General features: G+C 36.3%; 1 protein-coding gene across 1 annotated transcript in view; it reads left to right on the forward strand.

Annotated features, from left to right (window-relative positions):
- Positions 1-26,795, forward strand: part of LOC115412567 (leucine zipper protein 2-like) — a 471,651-nt gene that overhangs the window by 382,381 nt on the left and 62,475 nt on the right. Inside the window, 1 exon segment of the mRNA XM_030125144.1 lies at positions 263-325. Coding sequence (XP_029981004.1) covers positions 263-325 — 63 coding nt within the window.

Consider the following 26,795-nt stretch of genomic DNA (forward strand, 5'->3'; position numbering starts at 1 on the left):
TGTTTGTGATGAGAAGGACAAACAAACCTCCTACTGTGGAACATCAATGAAAGAGTTGGATATCAGGGTGTTTGCATACATGCAAATATCTCAGCCCTGACCTTTTAAGAAGGCGGTTGAAGGAATTAAAGAAGGAGGTTGTGTCCACACTGTTGAACGAGTCTGATAGAACAGACTGAAAATGGATGGAAGCGGCTGCCAGAATGTTCCCCAACAGTCAGACTCAGGACACTAACTGGCCTTGTTTTCCCTTCTGTTTCAGAACAAGAGCTTGAAAAACAAACTCCTTTCCGGAAACAAACTTTGTGACGCCTATGCTGAAGAGGTAAGGAATTCCAATTAGTACAGTTTGTTTTATCATTTACATAATTAATTATCAGCTCCAGTTAGATAATTGTTCATTGTTCATGCAATGGGTACAAATCACAATCACAGTACAAACAAATTTCCTTCCCAGCAAGTAATGTTGACAAAGGGAAGTGAGACAAATGCAGCGTGGAGCTGTTAAACATGAATGCTTGTAAATAATGTTTTAAGGATCTAGAGTTGGGTCTCATGCTCCTGTAATGTAAGATAATAAAGGGTCCAAGCACCATCAGAGTATATGTACCTATAAAGATGCAGTTCATGTCCCAGGGAGCCACAAACTCCAACAGGACAAACAGGGTGGTCCAAAAAAAATTTGTTTTCAGATTCTCTGGATTCAAACCCTGCATTTGGTTCCATATCTGGCCAAATTATTTCAGTCCAAATTTTATGCAAATTAATTCATATTTAGAGGTTGCACAAGACAGGTGCAGATTGCTCTATACACTATAACAGAACTATCCAAATGAATAAAGCAGATTAGAATAATTTGTAATTTTATTCTCAAAATCAATCTGCCATAAAAATGTTCCTTAGAAAGTCCAACAACCACTGTTGGTTTATTGAAATGACAAAAAATGTTCCTGTGTTCTTTGACAACTTGGAGCCGGTACTGTTTGTGATCTGCATTTGTTGTTCGGCTACAGTTGAAGTCTGGAATAAGCTCCGCCCCTCTGTCAGCGACATCACTGACAACTTTTCTGGAATGCACAGTTTTCTCCTCCTTCTGAAAGTCTTGTCTTGAAAGGCTTGTGCTTGACTACTGCTGCAGGTCATATGGATTTATCTGTTAACAGTCAAAAATAAGCATTAGTACAAATTCCAGTAAATTCACCTGGTATAGGCTTTACTTCATCCATATATTTACTCCAGTACCACAGATGTGGGCGGTCTTACTTCATCCATATATTTCTTGCTGAATCACTCAAACCTTGGTTTTGATAGTACTGCTGCTTCTCTTACAGGTCAGCTTGGCTATGCTGAAAATTAACAATTAGTCCATTTCCAGGAAAATTCCAGCAACTTGTGCAACCTGTAAAACATCTCCTTTTTCTTCCAAATCTTTTCCTAAATCATCTTTTGAATGCCAAAACCTAATGCAGGGTTCTAATTGAGGTTATCTGAAACTGTATTTCTTTTTACCAGGATTGTTGGACCACCCTAAGGGCAAATAATAAGAGTGTTTTTTCTTAAAAGACATTTACGTATAAATGGGATTGGACCGTTTTCACATGACTGAATAACTCTCGTGGTTGAGTTGCCAACTTTGTGGAAAGACTGTGGTTGGAGTTCCAGTTTGGAACAGCACATTTATGACTTTAGGTTTGATTTTCTTTCAATTGACCTTTTATTTAAAGATCTTTTTTTTTTTTTAGTCAAGGTTCCTTTTACATTCAAGATGCGGGAAAACTGAACCAAGTGTGATCTTTTTACTCACATGTGACTGTTTTGTAGGAACAGCACAAAACACATAGAATCTGCTTATTTCAATTCTAATCTCTTTTAATTCTATTTACGTGGTCCTGAATCGATATAGACCTCAACCTTTTCATTATGACCTCAATTTGAAGAGTCATATCTGAATCCATTCATCTTTTAAAGACATGGGAGATTTAATGGCAATTCATCACAACTCTGCACTGGAGAGAGTCACTCATGTTATCCAGTCTATAAAGTAGATCAAATGGAACATATACATGTACACTAGGGATGTAACAATTACCAGTATAATGATAAACCGTGGTAAAATTGCAGACAGTTTATTCTGTCCTTGCTGCTTCCCCGGTGCAGCTAGACAGATAGCTAACTCCGTAATGACGACACCTGTTGATGTTTTGCTCTGATTTATTCATCGTAGATGAGTCAAAAAGGTGTAAAACTGAAATAACAAACACATAGAAAATGATTTTACAAACACAAATACAACCCACCACGTCTCTTTAACATTACATGCAACAATGAGTAATTAGCATGCTAATACTCGGGGCTAACGCGCTAACCGCTAGCTTAATGCTAATTATGAACGAATGACCTTTTGGCGTCTTCTTCACAATACAATACACAAAAACCAAACCCCACTAAGTTTAACAAACTACACATAACACACACAAAACGTTTTCATACACTTACAGGCTGTGTTTGGACCAGAGCACAGAGCAGCAGACGTATTCAGACAGCACTTGATCAAGAGGCTAAAACAGGATGCGCTTTGCGCAACATCCGGTTTGCCTTTCACAGTAAAACCGTAAAATTTAAACTCTTAAAAGTAAAACACACAGCACTGAAAATATATAAGAACACAAAATAAATCCTGGATGGCTCTTAAGGAGCCAGAACACAGTTAGTATTACTGTTTAAATTCTAATTCTCATGATAACTGTGTTTGATTACCACACTTTTAGGGGAAAAAACCCTATGTAAAGATCTGATTTTATGTCAAATATTTGAGTACAGTTTTAATTTATTACTAATTTAATTTTCTATACCTAATATTTAGAACCGAAATTCACTTTTAAAGTCTGTGAAAAGGTTCGTTAAACATCTGTGTGTTATTTATGCAATAAATTATATACATTTTTCAAATCAGATTTTGTATTTTTTGTGTTTTTTGTCCTTTTATGTTTTTATAGTAGGTTAAAGTGAAAAAATAATAGACAGATGATATAGATGAAGTTGTGCTGAAAAAACAGATCCAAACATGGGTATAGTAAACATTTCTTTATATAGTATATAAAGGCCAAATCAAAAGGACTGAAAAAGACAAAATAGGCTCAGACCACTAAGGGTTAATATTCAAATGTTTCTGACACAGAAGGGACATTGTACCAATTATTTTATTTTATTTTTTTAATTTATTATTTTTTTTAATACAACTTGGTTAAATTATGTCAGAATGTGTATTAGTACTTTCTGAACATTTTGAGCACAGTTTCAATAATACCGCGATAATAATGATAACCGTGATAATTTTGGTCACAGTAACTGTGATTTTAAATTTTCATGTTGTTACATCCTTAATGTACACATTAATCCAAAACATATAATAGTAAAAGACTGACAGCAGTATGTTTTCTTAGTATTTTTACTTAAGGAAATGGTCTGAACACTTCGAATACCACTGGTTTTGTCAGGAGTGTGACCAGTTCACAGTGGAATGTGATAGTGCGACAGTTTAATCAAAAAGTGGAAAAAAAAAACCAAAACTCTAATGTATATAAAAAATAAAAAGAAAGAAAGAACTCTGATCTATGCTATAAATCAGAACTAAAGCAGGTAGTATGAATGCGTAAAACACAGTGTTACATGATTCTTTGCATCACATTTTGTTCTTTGCTTCGAAGTTACAGGAGCTGTTCATTCATTGATTATGTGACAGCATCACTGTCAACCTGAGTTTAATGCTCAGATCACAGTAACAGAAGCTGTAGTCTGTCTGCGAATGAGCAGATTCTCAATGCTTCACATTCAGTGAAGGTTGCTTATTTTCGGTAAAAAATTTGAAGCACTAAGAAGCAAGTTTCTGTTCTGACTACCTTACTAATCTGGAGTTTCAATCAAAAACACACACACACAAATTTTTATTTTATTTCAAATCAATACTGTGTACTTCTTTTCTGTATTTTTATGTGTCTTTTCACTTATGAACTTAAATAACATCAGTGTGATGGCTTTGTAAAGCCCTAGTGTACGGGAAGAACAACATATTATGAGAAAATACTTCAAAACAGTTCGTGAAAGACTGTTTCTACTGCCAAATCTAATCCAGAGGACAAACAACAGATAGTTGGACCATAGAGAAAATCAACCAGCAAAACCTGATTTGAGATTGTTTTGTTTTTTTGTTTTTGTTTTTTTGTTGTTTTTTTTTTTGGGGGGGGGGGGGGTTACCTGATTTGACATGGCTGTGAGTGGTAACTATATGTCGGTGCTTGGACCCTGTGATAATTCAAGTTGTAACTCATCATTTTAACTCCAAAAAAGATGTTGAAGGTGATATTTTGTCTGTTGTATCATATACTGTATGTTATTTCTGTTCTGTTGTGATATTAAGTCCTACTAAAGGTCAGAATTACCTCTCTCTCACCTCTTTGGCTGTCTAATGCCGCATTTCCACTATGTGGTATCGGCTCGACTCGACTCGGCCTTTTTGCGTTTCCATTACGATAAAGGACCTGGACTCTGGTACCTGGTAGTTTTTTGGTCTCACCTCCTCTGAGGTTCCAGGACTGTGGACCAGATACTAAAAGGTGACACTGTGTAAAGACTGCAGACCACTGATTGGTCAGAGTCGTCTCTGTGACCTGCCCTTTTACAAAAACAGACGCGGAAGTTTCTAGTAAATCTGTCAGTAGGTGAATCCACATGATGACAGTCTGTAAAACTACACCATGGTTTGTCCAGGAGGTTCAGACAAACATTCAGCAGGAGTTTGACCAGACAACAGGCAACCAGTGAGTTTATCAGCAACTGTGAGCAGACGACACAGAAGTAACGCACCGCATCACTATGACGACCAGGTACTGGAAAGTGGGGAGTATCCTGTAAGGCACAGGTGTCAAACATGCGGCCCAGGGGTCAAAACCGGCCCGTCGAAGGGTCTAATTTGGCCCCTGGGATGAATTTGTGAAATGCAAAAATCACACTGAAGATATGAACAGTCAAGGATGTTCAAATCATTTTAGGTCAATTCAACCTGAAGTGGGTCAGACCAGTAAAATACTATCAGAATAAACTATAAATGATGAAAAAAAAGCTTTTTTTTTCTCTTTGTTTCAGTGTAAACAAAGTAAAATTACACAAAAATGTTTACATTTACAGACTAGCCTTTTACAAAAAATGTGAATAACCTGAACAAATAAGAACAGCCTGAAAAGTCTTAAGAGAAGTCTGTGGAATTGTACCAATATTCTGCCTGTTAATAAATGTTTTATGTAATTGTAGATCCACTATGATCTGTACATTTTGATGCATATGTATAAATGATAGACTATGGTGCAATATTGTTAAAATTGCACTTATTTTTCTTCAGAATTGTCAGGTTGTTCATATATTTTAATGTTATGTTCAAGTACACTTCGTATATGTCAACATTTTCATTAAGGAATTTTACTTTTTTCACTCAAAATCATAGAGAAAACTTTGGAATTGACATTATTTATGAGTTCTTATCCACTTATTTTACTGGTCTGGCCCACTATAGATCATATTAGGCTGTATGTGGCCCCTGAACTAAAATGAGTTTGACAGCCCTGCTGTAATGGAAACAGTCTGGAATAGGACCTGGTACCCGAGTCGAGTCGAGCCGAGCCGGTTCCACAAAGTGGAAACGCGTCATAAGTGTATTTCATACAAGCTTATTTCTACCAATTGTTTCTTTGACGGTGGTATGATCCACAAGACTCAGGTTGGAGCAAAAACAGCTGCTCCAACAGCATTTCCTGTGTCCTTCCTGCTGTCACTGATTGTTCTGTTGTGTAGTAGAACTCTGCTGCCGGCTGTTGTGGTCAGCGTCGTCCACTGGCATCAGCTTCACATGTTACTGAAGCCTTGAACTCAGCTTTGAACTGCTGCTTTTCCCTTCCTGCTGACCAGCGCTCCTGCTGTTATTTAACCATGCAGGAGCTTAGGCAGCAGCTCCTGCAGCGTATCGATGACATGCCCCAGTCACTGCCGCTGCTGCTCTGCAATTATGGCTTCAATGCTTCTGCAGTTGTGCAGGTCGGACTATTTCCTGTAAGCTGGCCACAGTATGTTGAATAAGTTGAGCTTGTTCTCATGCAGAAGACCGGGCTGATGCAGACAGTATGATAGATGGTACCCTTGGTGTGGAGATGGAGATTTTTCTTTGGAAATACCCCAGACTAGACTTTGCCTACGGCAGCTACAGCTCATTTGATCAATGCTGCAGGATATTTCCAAGGTTTTTAAATGACAGTACTATTGTTGGTAGTTTGAATTTCTAGGTAAAGAAAAGTGGTGGAGATCAGGTACCAGAGAACAACCCAATGAACTGAAAGAAAAGACCTCAGGGTTAGTGAACTCTTCCAGGATGGCGGTGTCCTAATCCACAGGCCACCAGGGCTCACTCAGCCGGGCAATGATTGTCAGAATCATATGAATTACAAACCAAGGACTTCAGTCACCACATCTCAACACTGTCAGACCAGATAAGTTGAATTTACTTAAAAAAATCTGAGGTAGCCTGTTCCCTTAAAAATTTAATGAGTAATGAAAACTTGAGTGTGTTAAACTTAAAGGCTTGGTTTGAATGGAATTGCTATTTTAAGTACAACACACTAAATACCAAGTAAACTTAACTGAAAATTTGTTGCAATGTTAATTGCTTTGAATGATCATTAGACTTAATATCATCAGTTCATTTTACTCCAATTTTAGTCCAATAGTACATAGTGTAATAGTACAGTAGTCCATAGTAAAATAGTCCAATTGTCCATACTGTAATAGTTCAATAGTCCATAGTGTAATAGTCCAATAGTCCATAGTGTGATAGTCCAATAGTTCATAATGTAATAGTCCATAGGTCCATAGTAAAATAGTCCAATTGTCCATAGTAAAATAGTCCAATAATCCATAGTATAATAGTCTAATAGTCCATAGTTTATAGTCCAATAGTCCATAGTGTAATAGTCCAATAGTCCATAGTGTGATAGTCCAATAGTTCATAATGTAATAGTCCATAGGTCCATCGTAAAATAGTCCAATAGTCCATAGTGTAATAGTCCAATAGTTCATAGTTAAATAGTTGATAGTCCAATAGTCCTTAGTCAATAGTCCAGTAGCCCATAGTCCAATAGTCCATAGTGTAATAGTCCATAGTATAATAGTCCAACAGTCCAATAGTCCATAGTATAATAGTCCAACAGTCCAATAGTCTATAGTCCAATAGTCTAATAGTGTCCCTCTAGTCATTTACTGTCTGCAGACTTTACATGATGTTCTGAAGGCTTTAATTTGTCACAAAAACTGGAGACATTTAATACAATTATTAATCCAATTATTCCAGTGAGTTAACATTTTATTTCATTGATACTTTGTTTAGTTGTATTTTTCCTTAAACCCAAATCATGATACAGTCAACATCACTTTGACCATTTTGTTTTTTTGTACAGTACAGCACCGTAACAAACTGATGTTAACTTCTTATCAGTATGTGTTGGATCACAGTCTCAGCTCAAGGCCTGCTGAAGACACTTTGTGTTTTCAATTCATCAGGTTGTATTTTTTCAAACCGACAACGTCTCATACTGCTATAAACTGATGCAGTTCCTTCAAGTGTCATTGTTCTCCCATTGCCTCATATCTTCTTCCTCTTATCCTCTCAGAAAAAAAAAAACATTATCCATAAATACATAAATACATTTCTGCATTTTTTTGTGTTTTTTTTTTTTTTTTATTACCTTTCATACAGTATTTATTTTTATTACTTCATTTTGACCAATCCCAATGGTCCACCACCACTCCCACAGTTCTCACAATATCCTGGTGTCGTGTATTTTCACAAAAATCAGAGAGGACAAAAAGAGCCAAACCATGGGCTCAGACTAAAACTGAAATACTGAAGGTGGCTGTTTGGTCCAGAACATTATCCAGGGGAGGTTTCATGTCCAAGAGTTTGGTTCAGATCAAACTGAAATGTCAAGACAGGCTGAATGAGGTGTAAAATTACCCTGAATAGTGCTAAGATTTTTTTGTAATTTTTATTGTTGCTATAATGAGTATCTTATTATAAATCTCACTCACTGTCAATCACTTGACAACATCTGAAATGGAGATGTCATCCCTCAGATTAAACTCTATTTTTCTATCAATGGAATCACTGAGGTGAGTTGGAGTTTGGAGTCTTGGACCAGTGAAGACAATACTTGGATAATAACATATTAAAGTTGTGTTTGATACATTTTTAGCGTCACCAAAATTACCTTTCAGCATATCATAATTTGGGATGATAGTGTTATGGAAATGTTCAACTGATAACTTTTCCACCACAATAGCAAACTTCTGTATCTACTCAGACTGTAGAAAATCAACCATGTGCTGATCCACAGGCGTCTTCTGACCAACGGGACGCTGTATCTCATTCAGTCAGATTTTCACATTCTGGTGTTTAGTTTGTGTGATTCCTCCTGGACCCCACCCTGGTGAGGGGTTTTCAGGCATGTCCATCTGAGGGGAGACCCCGCAGCAGAACCAGGACACTGGAGGGATTATATCCCTCAGCCTGGAATTGCCATGGGGGGGTATGTGTGTGTCCTGAGGAACTAAAGGAGGCGGAGGAGGGGAAGTCTGGGCGTCTGTACTTAAAGGTGTGGTAGGAGATCCTGGAACAACGGTTCAAGCAAGCTACAGTTTGAAAATACACAATTCAAAAGTCCAAACCCCTTTCTTCAGACTGCCCCCCAAAGCCACAACTCTGGAGAACTGGATTGTACTCGCAGAGGGGGGAGGGACAAATGGCAGTTCAGTTTGATAGACATATCACCATTCAATCATTTCGATGGTCCAATTAAAATGATTGGATGGTGTTTTTTCAGTCCTGTCCATTCCACAGGTGGCAAAATTTTTTTGTGTGTGTTGGAGCATTTAATTAAGTGGTTGCAATCGGGGTGGGAAGGGGATTTTAAGCTATATAGTAAAAAATGCTCCAGGAAAACATCTCCCACCTTACCTTTAACCTGCCCCCCAGACCCAGAACTGGATAAGTGGGAGAGGATGGATGGATGGATGGATAGATGTTTTCACACCAATCGATAAATATGTTTATAGAAACACAGTTAATGATTAATAACTAAAGCTGTCAATCACAGATTTAACCCTGCCTGCATTTTCTACAGCCTAAGTCCACACAAGTGTAAATGATCATTTCCCAACTTAAAAATGCTGAAAGGTAATAATATAAATTTAGCTCAGTGATGCTAAAAAAACAAACAATCAAGCAGCTTGAAAAAGACATTGACTCCGTAGAGACCCATAAAAGACATGTTAAACCAGTGGTTTCCAACCTTTTTTGGCTCATGACCCTATTTTAACGTCACAAATTTCTGGCGACCCCAGACATTCAAAATGGAGACTGTTTTTTTTTCTTTTTTCTTTTTTTTTGCTGAAGTGAATTTGTTTTTGATCATGTCATAGTTTGCTATACTTTGTTGCAAATAAACATTAATGTCAGAGGACATTTAGTCTGTATAATGTCTATTATTGTGGACATTTAGTCTGTGTAATGTCTATTATTGTGGACATTTAGTCTATATAATGTCTATTATTGTGGACATTTAGTCTATATAATGTCTGTTATTGTGGACATTTAGTCTGTATAATGTCTGTTATTGTGGACATTTAGTCTATATAATGTCTATTATTGTGGACATTTAGTCTGTATAATGTCTATTATTGTGGACATTTAGTCTGTATAATGTCTATTATTGTGGACATTTAGTCTGTGTAATGTCTATTATTGTGGACATTTAGTCTATATAATGTCTATTATTGTGGACATTTAGTCTATATAATGTCTATTATTGTGGACATTTAGTCTGTATAATATAATGTCTATTATTGTGGACATTAGTCTGTGTAATGTCTATTATTGTGGACATTTAGTCTATATAATGTCTATTATTGTGGACATTTAGTCTGTGTAATGTCTATTATTGTGGACATTTAGTCTATATAATGTCTATTATTGTGAACATTTAGTCTGTATAATGTCTATTATTGTGGACATTTAGTCTGTATAATGTCTATTATTGTGGACATTTAGTCTATATAATGTCTATTATTGTGGACAGAGGCAGTAAATCCAGGTGTAGATTACTGCACAAAGGCTCAGGATCTGTCCAGTCAGTCCAGCTGTGATTTACAAGGAGGACAATTAATACTGAACAAACAAGAACTGAAACTATGAATGATGAAAGAGCTGCAGCATCTGAAACTGACCACAGTGAACATGTGACACAAACAGAACCACAGTGCTGCAGTTTCACAACCACAGTTTGTCATGTCTGGTATGGATTGGGATTGTCTCTGTCAACTCACCATTTATTATTTATTCGTACTTTTTTTTTTTCAATTACTAGAAATTTCCGGTGACCCCATTTGAATTCCAGGTGACCCCACATGGGGTCCCAACCCCAAGGTTAAAAAACACTGTGTTAAATAGTCCCTGATTTTTCAGTTGATCCCACAGTCTGCTTTAAGACTGAGGTTCCTGTTGAGACCGTGGAAGTTAAAGGCCTGGTTTCTGTTCCAAACACCCACCCACCGCCCAGCTGATCATCCCTGACTCTTCCCTGGCTGAATTTATTCAATCCATCGCTGTGTTGTCGAACTGTGAGACGACGATGGTACATTTGATTGTGCAGTCATGTCTGATTGAGACACTTGAGAAGAGTCCAGAGGCTAAAGAGGTTCTGATTGAAGTCCTACTGAGCCAGAACCTTCCTAGAAACACTGAGGAGATGATGTGAAAATCTACATTTCAATAAAAGAACTGATTGCCCTGGCAACATGTAGATAATATCTGTCAGTGCTCTTTAGAGGGGTGTATGTTTCCACTGGTTTTATCCCTCCTGATTCTAGTCGATTGTTACAGAGCTGAGCAGACCTGAAGTTCTTTAGTGGATAAATAGCTGCTGGAATTTCTTTTACACGGGAGGATGAAGGTCACTTTCTTCAATTCCCTTGGAAGGCAATAAAAGTTGGAGTTAATCAGTGAAAGGAACATGCTTCTGTGGCCCTGCTTTCATCCTGGCCAGTTATTTATGTTCACAGTGGAAGGGTCACAGACCTAACCTGTAATCACACTGGAATTACCAGGGACTGACACACGAGATAACTGCTGTGCTGCAAAACAATTGTCATTCTGTTCTGAGTATACATTCAAAGTCTCTGCACTGAAAAGGCCTTAATTGCAGGTGGGGTTTTTTGTGCATTTTTCCTCTATAATACATACACGACCTGGGAATGAACTCCCACCCAAAACAAATGCTGAACCCAAATTAACTTCAGACAAAAAAAACGGAACCTTTCTGAAGTTCACCGTAATTGTCCACAAACCAAGCTTTAAAGATCATTTCAATTAAGTTTTCCTCAAAATGCAAAGTGAGCTAGAGTGAAAGAAAAAAGCCTGTGATAACATCTCTGAATCTTAAATGCTGGCTTTGAAGTCATGTCCAAGTGCTGAGATTAAGCCAAATCTTTTTTAACTGCCTTCGGATAAACTTTCTAAGCACAAGCTGCCTTTGTTACTCTTGATGCATTTTAAGATTTGGCAACTTTCCTCTTTGTGTGATTTGGTTTTCATCTTGTGCAAATTAGCTTTGGGAGTTGACACATTGGACTGCATTTTATTTGGTGTGATGATCACTTTTTCTTTTTTAAAAAAAGCTGCTTTTACTTGCGCATGGCTTTTCTTCTATATGGCAGAGCAGGGGTGTCAAACCTATTTTAGTTCAGTTCCACATACAGCCTAATCTGATCTAAAGTGGGCCGCACCAGTAAAAGAATATAAATAATAGGATAAGAACTTATAAATAATATCAACTCCAAAGTTTTTTTCTATGTTTTCGAGTAAAAAAAAGTCAAATTCCATAATGAAATGTTTACAGCTACGAATTGTACTTGAACGCAACATGGACAAATCTGATCAACCTGAAAATTCTTAAGAAAATTAAGCGCAATTTTAACAATATTACGCCTCAGTTTATCATTTATACATGTGCATCACAACGTACAGATCACAGTGGATCTACAAATCCACAAAACATTTAATAACAGGCAGAATATTGGTCCAATTCCACATACTGCTCTTAAGACATTTCAGGTTATTCACATTTTTTGTAAAAGGCTAGTGTGTAAATGTAAACATTTTTGTGTAATCTGAATTTTTTACACTAAAACAAAGAGAGAAATTAGCCTTTTTCATTATTTATAGGTTATTACGGTAGTATTTTACTGGTCTGACCCACTTTAGATTCAATTGACCCGGTATGATTTGAACATCCTTGATTGATAATATCTTCAGTGTAATTTTTGCATTTCACAAATTCATCCCAGGGCCGGACTGGACCCTTTGGTGGGCTGATTTTGGCCCCTAGGCCGCATGTTTGACACCTGTGTGGCAGAGGATCAAGCATTCAGGTCTTAATGTCTGTTAGGTTTTGTAGGAGAGCATCCTACTGAAAAGACATTTGCATTTACTGAGCAGACGGTGGAAAGAGATGTCATGACATACAGTGGAGGTCAGACGTTCACATGCACCTTGGATAAAAGCTTTTAGTTTCTAATTCTAATACAAAAGCCTTCCTTTTTGTGGCTTTGCCTTTAACCAGGGGACTGTGAACACACTTCCTTCAGCTTCATCCATCATGTCCAAGAGTTGTAGCCCATCGTTCCAAACAGGACTTGAACAGCAGAGTTGGCTTTGTGCTCCTTCGTGCACAAAACCACCATTCAGCCCACAAATACTCTGGTGCATTGACCAAATGTTTTCTTTCTCAGCCTTAACCCTTCATAGGGCACGCATGGAAATACTCTGAAATTCAAAATTTCAACCTTCCTTTGTTATTGGAGGACATAACAAGACTTACTTTTTTTTTTTTTTTCTTTTGTGAGTTTTTTTTTTTTTTTTCATGTAGAAAATCAAGGTCAATGAAGGTACCATATTTGGATTCTTACCCATAGGTCAGGGAAAGGAACGTGTATTTTAGAACAATAGAACATCAGTTTTAGAACATTAGACCGACATCAGTGCTGGTCCAGACCCCTGCCCACATGACCCCTTTGAACATCATTCCTTACATTAGCTCCATTACTGCATGGAACTGAACAAAGCACAGGTGGACCTTACAGACCCTGGAGACCACATTGGACCTTACAGACCCTGGAGACCACATTAGACCTGACAGACCCTGGAGACCACATTAGACCTGACAGACCCTGGAGACCACATTAGACCTGACAGACCCTGGAGACCACATTGGACCTGACAGACCCTGTAGACCACATTGGACCTGACAGACCCTGGAGACCACATTGGACCTGAGATTGTTGTCTTACTGTCCTCACTGGAACTGTTGCTGTCATTGTTTTTTAATGTATGCATAAATGACCAAAAATAGTCACTCACCTGATAAAGCTGCATGAGATGAAATCACCAGAAAGAGGATAAATCAGAAGAATAAATATAAAGCAAATGCCTTCTCCTCGAAAATATCCACAAAATTCTCCTTTGTGATACCTTCAGTTTCAATAATATAATAGGCCTTATCTTTAAAAACAGCACATTTCAGTGCACAAAGGAAATTGATGAATACAAAATAAAAAAATAAAAAAAAACACATGAAGTAGAAGAATTAAAATAATATGTAAAACTAACAAAAATAAACATTCAGCTTGGATAAAACTGTGAAAGTCCAGTTGGAGTACATTTCAAGTGTGTTTTAGCAGGGTTAAAGTAAATTCTGACTCTGATTCCAGAGCTGTTAGACCATGACTTCATTTTCATCCTGGACCCTGGGATAAACTGAAGACACTGAATAATGATCTCAGACTGAACACTGGGGGATACAGACCTAAAAGGTTGAAAATATAATCTATAGACTGGCCACGAGGAGCTTTAAAAGTAATCAATAAACTCTTCAAATCAATTCTAAAATAAACACTGAGCAACTGTAAAAACACTGAAACCAGCTTCATGTTTTCCCTTATCTTTGTCCTGGTTCAAAGTTCTTTATAGTTTGCAGTAGCTTCATTTATTGTTGTATTTTTTGAAGTTCACAGGTTCTTCTGCAGTAAAATAAAACCAAACAACATGATGAATGGGATTGGTCTCCCCCTCTGTACAGAACACTGATGATAACCAAACAGTTCTATTTTTGGTTCATCAGACCAAAGAATATTCCTGAAAATACTCAGATCTGTACATTAGTGCTCATTTACAACCTTTAGTCTGTTTTTTTTTTTTTTTTTTATGTTGAGTGACTTCGTCCTGTGACAGCCATCAAAAGTATCTACTGATCTAAACGGTTTAATAACTTCCAAACCACTAATTCTATCTGTACATGTAAATAATTGGTGTAAAACACAGTTTGTCGCCTTTTCATGGTCATCAGATATGACCTATTTGGACGTTCAGAGGCTCCGTAGTGAACGTGGAAACACCATCATCTTCTACGACATTGATTCACCAGTCAAACCCATGGAGTTGGATCAATGTCAGTGGATGGACACACTGGGTTTCTGTTCAGTTGTTGATATCTTTGCTGAAAAGTCACTTTTTCTTCAGGTTTCTCTGTTCTGATATAATAACCCTCAACTTTACTCTGAGATTTTAAGAACATGTACTTGTAAATTAAAAATAGGAAAATACCTGATTTTCACTGGAAAAACTACAATATACAGAGGATAATATTATAATTAGGGCTGGGCAAGTTAGCACGTTATTACCGCGTTAATGTATTCATTAAATAACGCCGACAGTTTTTTTTTTTTTTCCCTCCCATTAATGCCGTTTTATTCTAACTCCTATTCTTCTGCTTGTGTGCGTGTAGCAATTAGCTGCAGATAGACAACAGGTTTACCAAGAAAAGCCAGATGCCCAAAACTTGTGTCCAAATCTGTTCCTTTAGACTCACTGTAAAACTGCCACATACAAACAGAATATGTCTGAGTTCTGTTCACTGCCTTAGTACATTTACGTGGAATTATACATTTAAATGAATGGGAAAATCCATAGACACGCTAACGATTAGCATTTACAGATTAATTAAGATTTACAATGTCTTTTTATCCAACAACAAAGGTTCACATCAGAGATATTTGATACTATTCATTCTGACAACAACTGAACAGAAAATACTCACAAACGTTTTTGGGGCCATACAAACAGAGTGAAAGAAACGTGTCTGTTAGTTCCTTCTTATGTCTGAACTGACTACGGGAACACCGCAAGGACAAAACATACGTTAGTGACACTTATTCCCACCACTAGAGGGCCCCCTTTGTTTACTCTGAACAACTGAACATCACATATTATTGGGCTTATTAGTATTAGTACTGATTAGTGGGACTAAGACTCCTGTCAATCACTCACAAGTGGAAATAAACGTGTGGACATAAACATGTGTAACAGTAGCGGTCTGTTCCATGGACATTTGCATTTGAAATGTCTTCAGATGGTGGGGGGGAGAAGGACACAGGTGTTTGGAAGCACTGACATGTGCAGTTATTTTTATCAGCGGAGTACTTCAGTCTGAAATATCACTGAAAGGAAATACACACTGTTGATACCAGAACTCCCCGCCCCCCCCATATAAGTATGCGATTAAGCGTGATTAATCGCAGAAATCCACACGATTAATTGCGATTAAAAAATTTAATCGCTGCCCAGCACTAATTATAATAAATGGTGATTAATCATCTAAGAAAAGTTAAATATATAGAGAAAATATTTTAGAAGTGCCCCAAAAGTAGCACTGGGTCTTTATGGGTTAAAAACAGTCTTTCAGGTTCTGCTGATACAGTACTGGTTTTACTGTGGATGGACAGAGTTCTAGTTTTACTACTTTTACTAGTTCAAGAGGGTCCATCCTCATGCCCACGGTGTCACATTCTGCTTATCGGCTGTGAACCTTTGCCCATTTCCAACCCCCTGGGTACCAACATGGACACGAACAAAAACATTAAAAAAAAAAAAAAATCATTCAGTGTTAAATGTGATATCCTGACCATGTGTCAGTGTATTATAATGTCAGACAGAATGTGTGACTCAAACCAGACCAGTGGTTTTCTAAAGTCTAGGCTTATTTTAGATTTTCCCAAGATCCTGTGCAAAAGGATGCTGAAGTGAGTTTATAAAAAGACACTCACAGATCTGAAAATTACACTATCTGAAGTTTTTTTTACCTTCCCTAAAATTCCAGCCTTTTCAGAGTCAGTGGGTTTTGAAAAACCTAAAACCTTTGAGAATGTGATGAAATAGATAAAAGATTAAATGAAGAAGATCTTGCTATTTATAAATCTGAAATTTCACGTTGTCAGAATCAATTAGTTAGAGTAACTAAACTAACAGGGAAAAGGTGGATTTACATGAAAAGTTAAAAACTGAAACGCTGTCATCTTTTTAGCTGGCGGTCATGATAACTGTTGACTTCAATAGTGACAATGACAGTAACATGTAAAAACTGTCTGGTTTAATCCAAAGTCTTGTCCTCAGTAGACTGGTGACATGATGGTCATTTAATAGGTAATCAGGCCTCATATCCATCATAAGATGACTATTAACATTATTATTATTGGACCATGTGTAACATATGTACATCATATAAGACCATTTAAACAACAAGGAATAGAAAAACTGTGCCAGATACAGGTATAAATGAAATATAATGTATGAAATATAACACAAACCAAACAACCATCTCTGATACCTTTAGAAACAACAGCAGCCTTAAGGCCGTGGGCCAAAACCAGCACCAAAGGGTCCAGTCAGCCTGTGGGATGAGTTTGTGAAATGCAAAAATGACACTGAAAATATTAACAATCAAGGATGTTAACATTAGATAACATTAGAGTGATGGCTGCTGCTGCATTTCCCCTGAGCAGAGTCCCTTTGCAATCCTTTGAAATCCTACAGAAAATAAAAGTTTATTTGCCAAATCCATAGCAATATCGGTGGTACCATCTCATTTTCATTTCTTTGGATATTTTTTTGAAAATTTGGTGGTTTTTTGGAACCAAGGAGATTGCTGAAGACCTGGGACCACATGGGTTTTGTTTGGACACAGAACATCTTGTAAGTCTACCCAGAAGAACTTTCTTTTTTTCTTTTTTTCTCTTTTGTGACTTTCTTTGAAAGAGATGGCAATGACAATTAAAAAACTAGCAGAGGAACTAGTTGAGATCAAAAAATCTCTCAATTTTATGACTGAGGAGATCAGCAAAGTGGTGAAACATCAGGTCAACCTCATGGGCCTAATGGAAGAGGTTCACGAGCTGAGGACTACAATCAAGTTAAGAGATGAGAAGATTGACAGGCTGGAACAAAGAACTGATGACTTGGAGCAGTACTCCCGTGCTGATGACCTTGTAATCACTGGGCTGGCTACCAAACACCGCAGCTATGCCAGAGTCTTAGCCAGTGACCAATGTGGGGAGGACGCACCACCAGAGGAGCAGCGCACTCCAGAACAACAAGTGATCCAATTCATGAACAGTAAGAACATTTACATGGAGAGTCAACAAATCTCAGCTTGTCACATTCTTACACGCAAGGATAAAACCAACACGCCTACCATTGTGGTCAAGTTTGTTAACAGGAAACATAAAGTTGAAATGATGAGACAGGCAAAGAAGCTTAAGGGGAGTGGGGTGTATGTCAAAGAGCACCTGACAAAGACAAAGGCTGAGATAGCTAGAAACTGCCATCTTCTCAGAAAACAGAACAGAATCCAATCCACATGGTCAAGGAATGGGAAAGTGTTTGTAAGGTTAAATGGTCCACCTGAACAAGCTAAAGTGGTTGTGATACGGAATCTGAAAGAGCTGGATCAGTATAGTTGATGACGTTTGTTGGAAGATGTCTGGGGAACATGGCTTGCTCTAACTTACAATCACTTTCTGTTGAATGACAATTGAAGACTCTCACTGCTCTGTTGGGGAAGATGAGGGTAGTGCTCTCCTTGGATATGAAAACTCCCAAGTTAAAAATGTAAATAAGGAGCTACATTTTTTTAGTTTAACTGAACATAAATCATTTAGTTTTGAAAACAGTGTGGATCCTGAGGGAAATCTCTATGATGATTCTAACTTAAATTCAGAATATTACTCAGAAAATTCGTTTGATAATGTTAATTTGGAGGGTTTTTCAATAATACATTTTAACAGCAGGAGTCTATATGCAAATTTCTTTGAAATTAAAGAGTATTTGGAATCCCTTAAACATAAATTTCAAGTAATTGCAATAAGTGAGACTTGGATAACAAAGGAAAAGGGTGCTGATTTTGTGTTAGAAGGGTATGATATTTTCTATGCTAACCGGATAAATAAAACCGGTGGTGGAGTTGCTTTTTTTGTACAAAAGGATTTTCAGTGTAAGGTAATTGATACCACAGTTGTTGATGAAGTAATGGAAAGTTTGACAATTGAAATACAGACTCCCAAATTTAAGAGTATTATCTTGAGTTGCATATATAGAACGCCTGGTTCTTGTATGGATCAGTTTATGAATACTTTAGTTGATATCTTTGGAAAATTTTGTGATAAAAAATCATGTTTTGTTTGTGGAGACTTTAATATTGACCTTTTGAAATGGAATGAACATTCACCAACAAATGATTTTTGTAATATAATGTTTAGTTTTGATTTAAGGCCACTTATTAACAAACCTTCTCGGATAACCAAAGAAAGTGCCACACTCATTGATAATATTTACACTCATGTGCATGGCCCAGACACAAGTGGTATATTCTTAAGTGACATTAGTGATCATTTTCCCATATTTGTCATACTGCATATTTTAAAGGTTAAATGTTATGTTGGTGTGAGTAAGTCTACTTATAAATTGGTAAGAATAAGGACTCGAGAAAGAATTGAGGCTTTAAAGATGGATTTAACAAACTGCAACTGGAATGAGGTGTATGTTGAGGATCCTTCTAAGGCCTATGATGCATTTGTGTCTATATTTACAGAGTTATACAACAAACATTGTCCTATTAGAAAGTGTTGGGTGAAGGGAAAATACAAAGGAAAACCTTGGATGACTAAGAGCCTACAAAAGGCATGTAAAAAGAAAAACTCTTTATATTAGAAATTTTTACATCTAAGAACCAGTGAAAATGAGAAAAAGTATAAGGTGTATAAGAATACACTGACTTCCATTATAAGAAAACAGAAGATGGAATATTACAACAAAATGCTAGAGAACAGTAAAAACAACATTAAAATGACTTGGAAAGTAATTAATCAGATCATTCGAAATACACACAACAAAGCAGAATACCCCAGTTATTTCTTAAATGGCTCAGGTGATACAGTAGACACTTCAAAAAGCATTGCTGAAGAGTTCAACAATGACTTTGTAGGGGTTGGTTGTAATTTGGCCAGTGAAATTACTGTCTGTGGATAAACAAAATGTATTTGATAATCTCATTAAAAGTAACAACAATACTATGTTCCTTCATGGAACTGATGAAACTGATGTAATTGAGACAGTAAGAAAATTCAAAAACAAAGCATCAACAGATATGCATTCAATTAATATGGCAATTGTTAAAGAAGTCATTGGCCAAATTGTAAGCCCTCTGACCTATATGTAATCTGTTCTTCCAAAAAGGTGTTTTTCCAAATAACATGGAAACAGCAAAGGTTATACCAATATTCAAACATGGAGATGAGCATTGCATTGATAACTACAGACCAGTGTCCCTTCTCCCCCAGTTCTCAAAAATATTAGAGAAATTATTTGCTAAACAACCGGATCTTTTTACTGAAAAATATAAAATATTGAGTGAACATCAGTATGGCTTCAGGGAGAACAGAACTACTGACTATGCAGTCATGGAGATGGTAGAAGAAATAGCAAAGGCAAATGAAAATGAAAATGAGGAATATTCAGTTGGTATATATATTGATTTACAGAAGGCATTTGATACAATAGATCACAGCATATTATTGAGAAAACTGGGGAAGTATGGGATAAGAGGCGTGGCTTATTCCTGGCTGAAAAGTTGCTTGGAAAATAGACAGCAATATGTTCAAATTAACAACACTATGTCACAATACAGGAAGGTCACCTGTGGCATACCCCAAGGATCGGTGACTGGTCCAAAACTTTTTCTGCTCTGTATTAATGATATTTGTTATGTCACTGAATCATTAAAATGTATTATTTTTGCGGATGATACAAATATGTCCTGTTCTGGGAAAAATCTAAAGGAACTTTTTTCCACGGTTGAAAGGGATTTAGAAATTCTTAAAACTTGGTTTGATATCAATAGATTGTCACTTAACATTAAAAAAAACAAATTTATGGTTTTTGGGAATCGAAAAGAAATTGATGGGGATATTAGATTAAAAATATGTGATGCTGAAATTGAAAGTGTTTGATATAACAATTTTAGGGGTTGTTATTGATTACAAATTAACATGGAAACCACATATTAGGTATATAAAAGGAAAGATTGCAAAATCAATGGCAATCTTGCATAAGTCCAGAAATATACTCAACCACAAGACACTCCATATAATTTATTGTTCACTTCTACTTCCTTCTATGTCCTATTGTGTGGGAGTGTGGGGCTCAACATATAAAACAACTGTAAATACTATAGTCCTCCTACAAAAACCAGCTATACGTATTATTAATAAGGCCGGTTACTGTGAACATACTAATGAACTGTTTATGAAGTCCCATATTATGAAATTTAATGATTTGGTTTACTATAAAATAATGCAAATAATGTATAAAGCCAAATTAAAGTTACTCCCTGTCTGTGTACAAAGGTTCTTCTCAACATGAGTCTAAATAGGATTTGTGAGATGTTTGTAAATTTGTTGAACAAAAAGCTAAAAAAAGAGACAAAAAGCAGATGTATATCTGTTGTTGGAGTTAAATTATGGAATGAGGCCAGTATGGATTTAAGAATGTGTAGCCCATTTTTGATATTTAAAAAAATGGTACGTAAGGCAGTTTTTGAAGGATACAACTGTTAAACTCTAACAAGCAAGAGGTAGATTATTTATTTTTGAGTCTACATTAAATTACCATTAATTTGGTGGTTAAGTTTTCTATTTCTCTGGTTTATTTTCACCTTTTTTAGGTTTTGCTTGTTTGTTGGCTTGGATACACTGTTTTTTTGTTTTTTTTTGTCTTTTTCTTTTTCCTATATTGGATGCTGGGTAGTTGAATATGCTCTGTAGGACAGGCATTAATAGAAGCATTTTGCTTCTGCCTGGGCCTGTTCAGTCATAACCTGTTGGTAATGTTTGTAATGTGTGAAGTGCTGTTGTTGACACTAGTTATTGTGTGACTGAATAAAGAATTTCATCATCATCAAAACATCATTTTTGTTCAGGTTCCACATACACATACATACCACCCTGAACAGTTAAAACAGGAGCAAATGTATGAACTGTAAAAGTAGCAGCTCTTTTCTGTTGTTTTACAGTCACTGTGGTGTCATATGATACACTTAACCCATAAAAACCTGGTGTTACTTTTGATGTAGTTCGCAAATGATTTTTTTTCCCTAAGTTTAACCTTTTCTTAAGTGATTTGTGACCATCTATCGTGACAGAATCCTCTCTATTTTGCATTTGTCCAGTAAAAATCTGGTATTTTCAGTATTTAATGTACTGACCATACAGATGTTCATAAAACCTCAGATTAAAGTTGAGGGTTATTATATCAAAAACAGAGAAAACTGAATAAAAACTGACATTTTCATTAAAATATGTCATTAAATGAACATAAACCCAGTGTTTCCATTCACTGTTATTGATCCAACTCTGTGTTTTACTGGTGAATCAATGCTGTAGAAGATGACAGTGTTACCACGGTAACTACAGAGCCTCTGAACGTCCAAATGGGTCACATCTGATCAATCAATCAATCAAATTTTATTTATATAGCACCAAATTATAACCAAAGTTATCTGATGACACTTTATGGTTGAAACCAGACTCTTAAGCCACTTTACAGAAACCCAACAGTTTAATTTGAACTTAATTTTAATGAAGACATTTTGTAATACCAGGAGATTTCATGTATAGAATGTGTTTGAACCACAAGAATGTCATTAATTCTCATTCTCATGAGGACCATGAAAAGATAACAAACTGCATTTTACACCAAATATTTGCATGTATTGATAGGATTAATGGTTCAGAAGTTATTAAACAGTTTAGATCAGTAGATGATTTTAGTCGCTGGTGTCTGTTTGGGTCTTTATGGGTTAAGAAGTATTAATAATTCCATCTTAAACAACTTATTGTTCCATTTTGAGACATTAACAAACAGTTAACAGGATTTTATTCATAGAATGTTAGAGAATATTACTACAAACCTCAGGGACTTTGTTTAGCCTAATTGTTTCTAATTATTTATGACAATTTCATTGAGTTCAGGTTCTTTATTTAGTTGTCAAAACTTTACCAACTTTTTTGTTGCCTCATTAATGTTACATACTTAGTTAATGCCTTTATTTATTAATTACTTTTAGAATCAACTACACTTGGTAAGAATGCAACAATGATTTTTGCAAATGCCAATCTAAAGGTAGAAAAAATGGTTTATTACTTTTATGGGTGGATAAAATAAAGTTATGACCATGTGATAGTATGAAACCCACAGATCTTTAACTCTACTGATGTAAATCCTCCACTGCCAAGTTTATTTCAGGAATCTCACAACATTTTGGAAAGACAATAGAACAGAAGAGTCTGTTTAGGCATGCATGAACAGGGAGAGGTCGCAAAGAAAACTGTATGAGAAGCTTTGTGAGCGCTTTCAGGATTTTCCTGGCTGACGTCCACCGGTCTGACTCAGCTGTGGGTTTGTTCACTTCGCCAATCACAAACACTTCACAAATTCAGCAGTCCATTTAAATGGGAAAAGAAACTCACCAGGCCTGTGCCAGTTTACAGCTGCTGCTGCTGCGTCCTCTACACACTGACCTATTCACAAACACCCCTATTTAGCTCAGTAGAAATGAAAAAAAAGGTCCTGGAACCTTTGTGAAGCAGACGCTGATGTCCTCAGGGACCAAGAAAAGTCAGTGTCAAGGTTAAGACCAGTGGGAGAAGCCCAGCGACATGTGGCATTCGAGATGCCGTTTAATCTGTTTCGCATCTTTTTCCTCCTGGAGAGCATGAATTTATCACCTATTTCCTTTTCTGACAAATTGATGGTGTTGCTGCACAGTCATCATTTGGATGAAGGATGCTGTTACACTTGAGTATTTTCAGCTCCGTTATCGCTGGAATTGCATTTCATTCTTGCATCAGGATTTAATGGAAACACTGAGTCACCTGAACCTCATGCAGATAAAATATAATACGCTGGATTTGGAAGGATTTCCTGTAATGAGAGATTTCAAGGTGAATGGCCTCATGTAATTAATTCTACAGACTTTGTGAACGGAGCAGTACGCCACCATCATCGAGTGTGTTTTTGGCGATAAACGATCTAGGAAACAGATCACAGTCCTCTTTAATAACCAGGTATCTGTTATTTTAATAAATGCTCTTTGCTCACGTTTATTAATACACTTTGTGTTCGGGGCAGAGTCTCTTTTATGCTCCGACTCCAAACCTGAAGTGGATACAGAAAACCATTACTGCTTATGCACTGGTGCATTCATTCGATGTACAACAGTAGTAGAGTTTTACTGAATGTGTGCTTTCTAACAGTTAAACCTCCGTCCTCACTTATGACCCATCAGCTCAGTCTATGTTTAATTTAATAGGTCGTACACGTAAAATATTCAGTTGAAAGTGGATTTTTAGATACGCATTTGCTGATGGTAAGTTCATGGACACTCAGGAAAATGAATAATAATGAGAAAAGATTCAACAATAACATCTGTTTTATTTATGTATCAGTAGAGGCCATCAGTGTTTAGGAGTAGATTTTTTTTTTTTTTTACTACTAATATGATGTTTTCTGGTGGATGGATATCTCATCTTCACCATGGATAACATATGTTATATAAGTGCAACTAGAGACAGAGAATGTAGGGTTAGTTTGAGGTAATGTAGACTCAGATATGATGTTCCTATAAAAAGGTGAAGTCCAGCCTCAGGGACTGATCTCAGCAAAACAATGTATGATAATCAATAGATAAAAGAAAGGTAATGTTTGACTTCCATTTGTATTATGTCATCATTTACACATGAAAAACCACATTTTACAAGTCAACAAAGTCACAGCTTTATGTAAAACTATTGAAGTATCAAACTGTGTCATTTATCCATCCATCCATCCATCCATCCATCCATAGATAGATAGATAGATAGATAGATAGATAGATAGATAGATAGATAGATAGATGTACTTTATTTATCCCAAACTGTGAAATTACAGTGTAGCAGCAGCACGACACACATTCAGTAACAATATAATGTCCCAGCCAACATGAGTAAAGAGGAATAGAAGATAAATAAGGTAAGATATACTTTAGTGATCCCCCAAAGGGGAAATGCAAGTGTGTACAGCAGTGCAGACAGTATGTGTTAATACAACAGAAAAACAAAGAGATAAAAATATCAACAATATGAACAAGTTTGTTAAAGTGACAAAAAAAAAAATAGCAATAATAATAATAATAATAAAGATGATGATAACATAAGAGCAAACACAATACACTGTGCACTATACATTAGAAGTATAAAAAGATCTGGGTGGAATCTGTATAATAACTGATATGCTGAAATAGATCCATCCATCCATCCATTGACTGCTAATTATTTTATTTTATTTTATTTTATTTTTTCCAGAGGTAGGTCCCATGGGGAGAATGAAAGGGCTGGGATTATAATAAATAATTAATCCAATTATATTTTCTAATAACTATAATACTGCCATCACATTACATTTTGCTAAAATGTAATCTGAGCCTTACTGTTGTTTTAAGGTACCATAGATTCTGTTTGGAGGGTTTGTGAAATATTTATTTGCCTTTTGTCAATAAACAGGACGTAGTTGGACTCCTGTGGATGTTCACATTTATGTCGTAGAATAGAAACCTTATGTTAGTACCAGAAAATGAAGCATTATGTAGAAACAAAATGAAATGGAGACGACTCTGCATTTATAATAGAACATATTTACAACTGACAACATACACTGCAAATTATTTGGTTCTTACCCAGATTCCACAAAAAAGACCTTAGATCAGTGTTTTTCGACCTTGGGGTTGGGACCCCACGCAGGGTCGCCTGGAATTCAAATAGGGTCACCTGAAATTTCTAGTAATTGATCAAAATAAAAAACAACTTATTAATAAAAAATCTATAGTGAGTTGAGAGAGACAATCCCAATCCATAACAGACATGACAAACTGTTTGTGTCACATGTTCACTGTGGTCAGTTTCAGATGCTGCAGCTCTTTCATCATTCATAGTTTCAGTTCTTGTTTGTTCAGTATTAATTGTCCTCCTTGTAAATCCCAGCTGGACTGACTGGACAGATCCTGAGCCTTTGTGCAGTAATCTACACCTGGATTTACTGCCTCTGTCCACAATAATAGACATTATATAGACTAAATGTCCACAATAATAGACATTATACAGACTAAATGTCCACAATAATAGACATTATACAGACTAAATGTCCACAATAACAGACATTATATAGACTAAATGTCCACAATAACAGACATTATACAGACTAAATGTCCATAATAATAGACATTATACAGACTAAATGTCCACTAAAATTAATGTGTATTTGAAACATAGTGTAGCAAACTATTACATGATCAAAAACAAATTAATTTTAGCAAAAAAAAAAAAAAAAAAGTCTCCATTTTGAACGTCTGGGATCATCAGAAATTTGTGATGTTAAAATGGGGTCAGGAGCCTAAAAAGGTTGGAACCACTGCCTTAGATTTAGAAGTGTTAAATAATTAATCTTGTTTTAAGAATGCATTTCTTATTTTAAGTGTTCATACATGTAAACATGCTTATTTCTAGATTTAACTATCTTAATTCAAGAAATCTTGTCAAGTGAACTCGACCTGCTGCGTGGACAGATATTTCACTTGTTTTGAGTTCCTTCTTCCACAGTTTTGGTGTTTTTATCTTGTTTTTAGACAGCCTTTTTTTGCAGTGCACTGGCAGATGAATGTAACCTCAGGGTTGTGTAACACAAGGACCTAGTGTTATTCTGTCTTTTGTCCAACTTTTTTTAATTTGTGAAATTGCCTGCTGTGATGGAGTTTTTTTTTTTTAAATAAGACATAGCGTAAATGAGATAGCGGAGGTTCAGAATAACAGACACATATTAGTGAAATAAAAGCAGCATGTTTTTGTCGAAGTGGTTGTTTTTATGGGATACTCTGCTAAAATAAATAAATAAGTAAATAAATCAAAGCACTCTGTACATGTGGAGTTGCATCATGGCACCGTATTCTTTTGCATTGCGTCGTATCACGTTCACTGTGTTGAATCAAATCATATTGAATCGTCTTGCATCATGACATTCAATTCAACAAAGCAGCGAATGCTATCGCACTGGTAATTGCGTCATATGTTGGATCGTTGGCGAAGCATCGGCCTCTGTGATGGAGACGCACATCCTTAATAACTGCTGACATTTATGCCATCTGCATCAGTCACATGACCCCTGACCTCCGTGAGCGTCCGCAGGCTTCAACAGGACGCGTTTCTGTCCTGTTTGGGCGATGATAAAGTTA

This window comes from Sphaeramia orbicularis, chromosome 3, assembly GCF_902148855.1.
Source record: "Sphaeramia orbicularis chromosome 3, fSphaOr1.1, whole genome shotgun sequence".
Classification (NCBI taxonomy): domain Eukaryota; kingdom Metazoa; phylum Chordata; class Actinopteri; order Kurtiformes; family Apogonidae; genus Sphaeramia; species Sphaeramia orbicularis.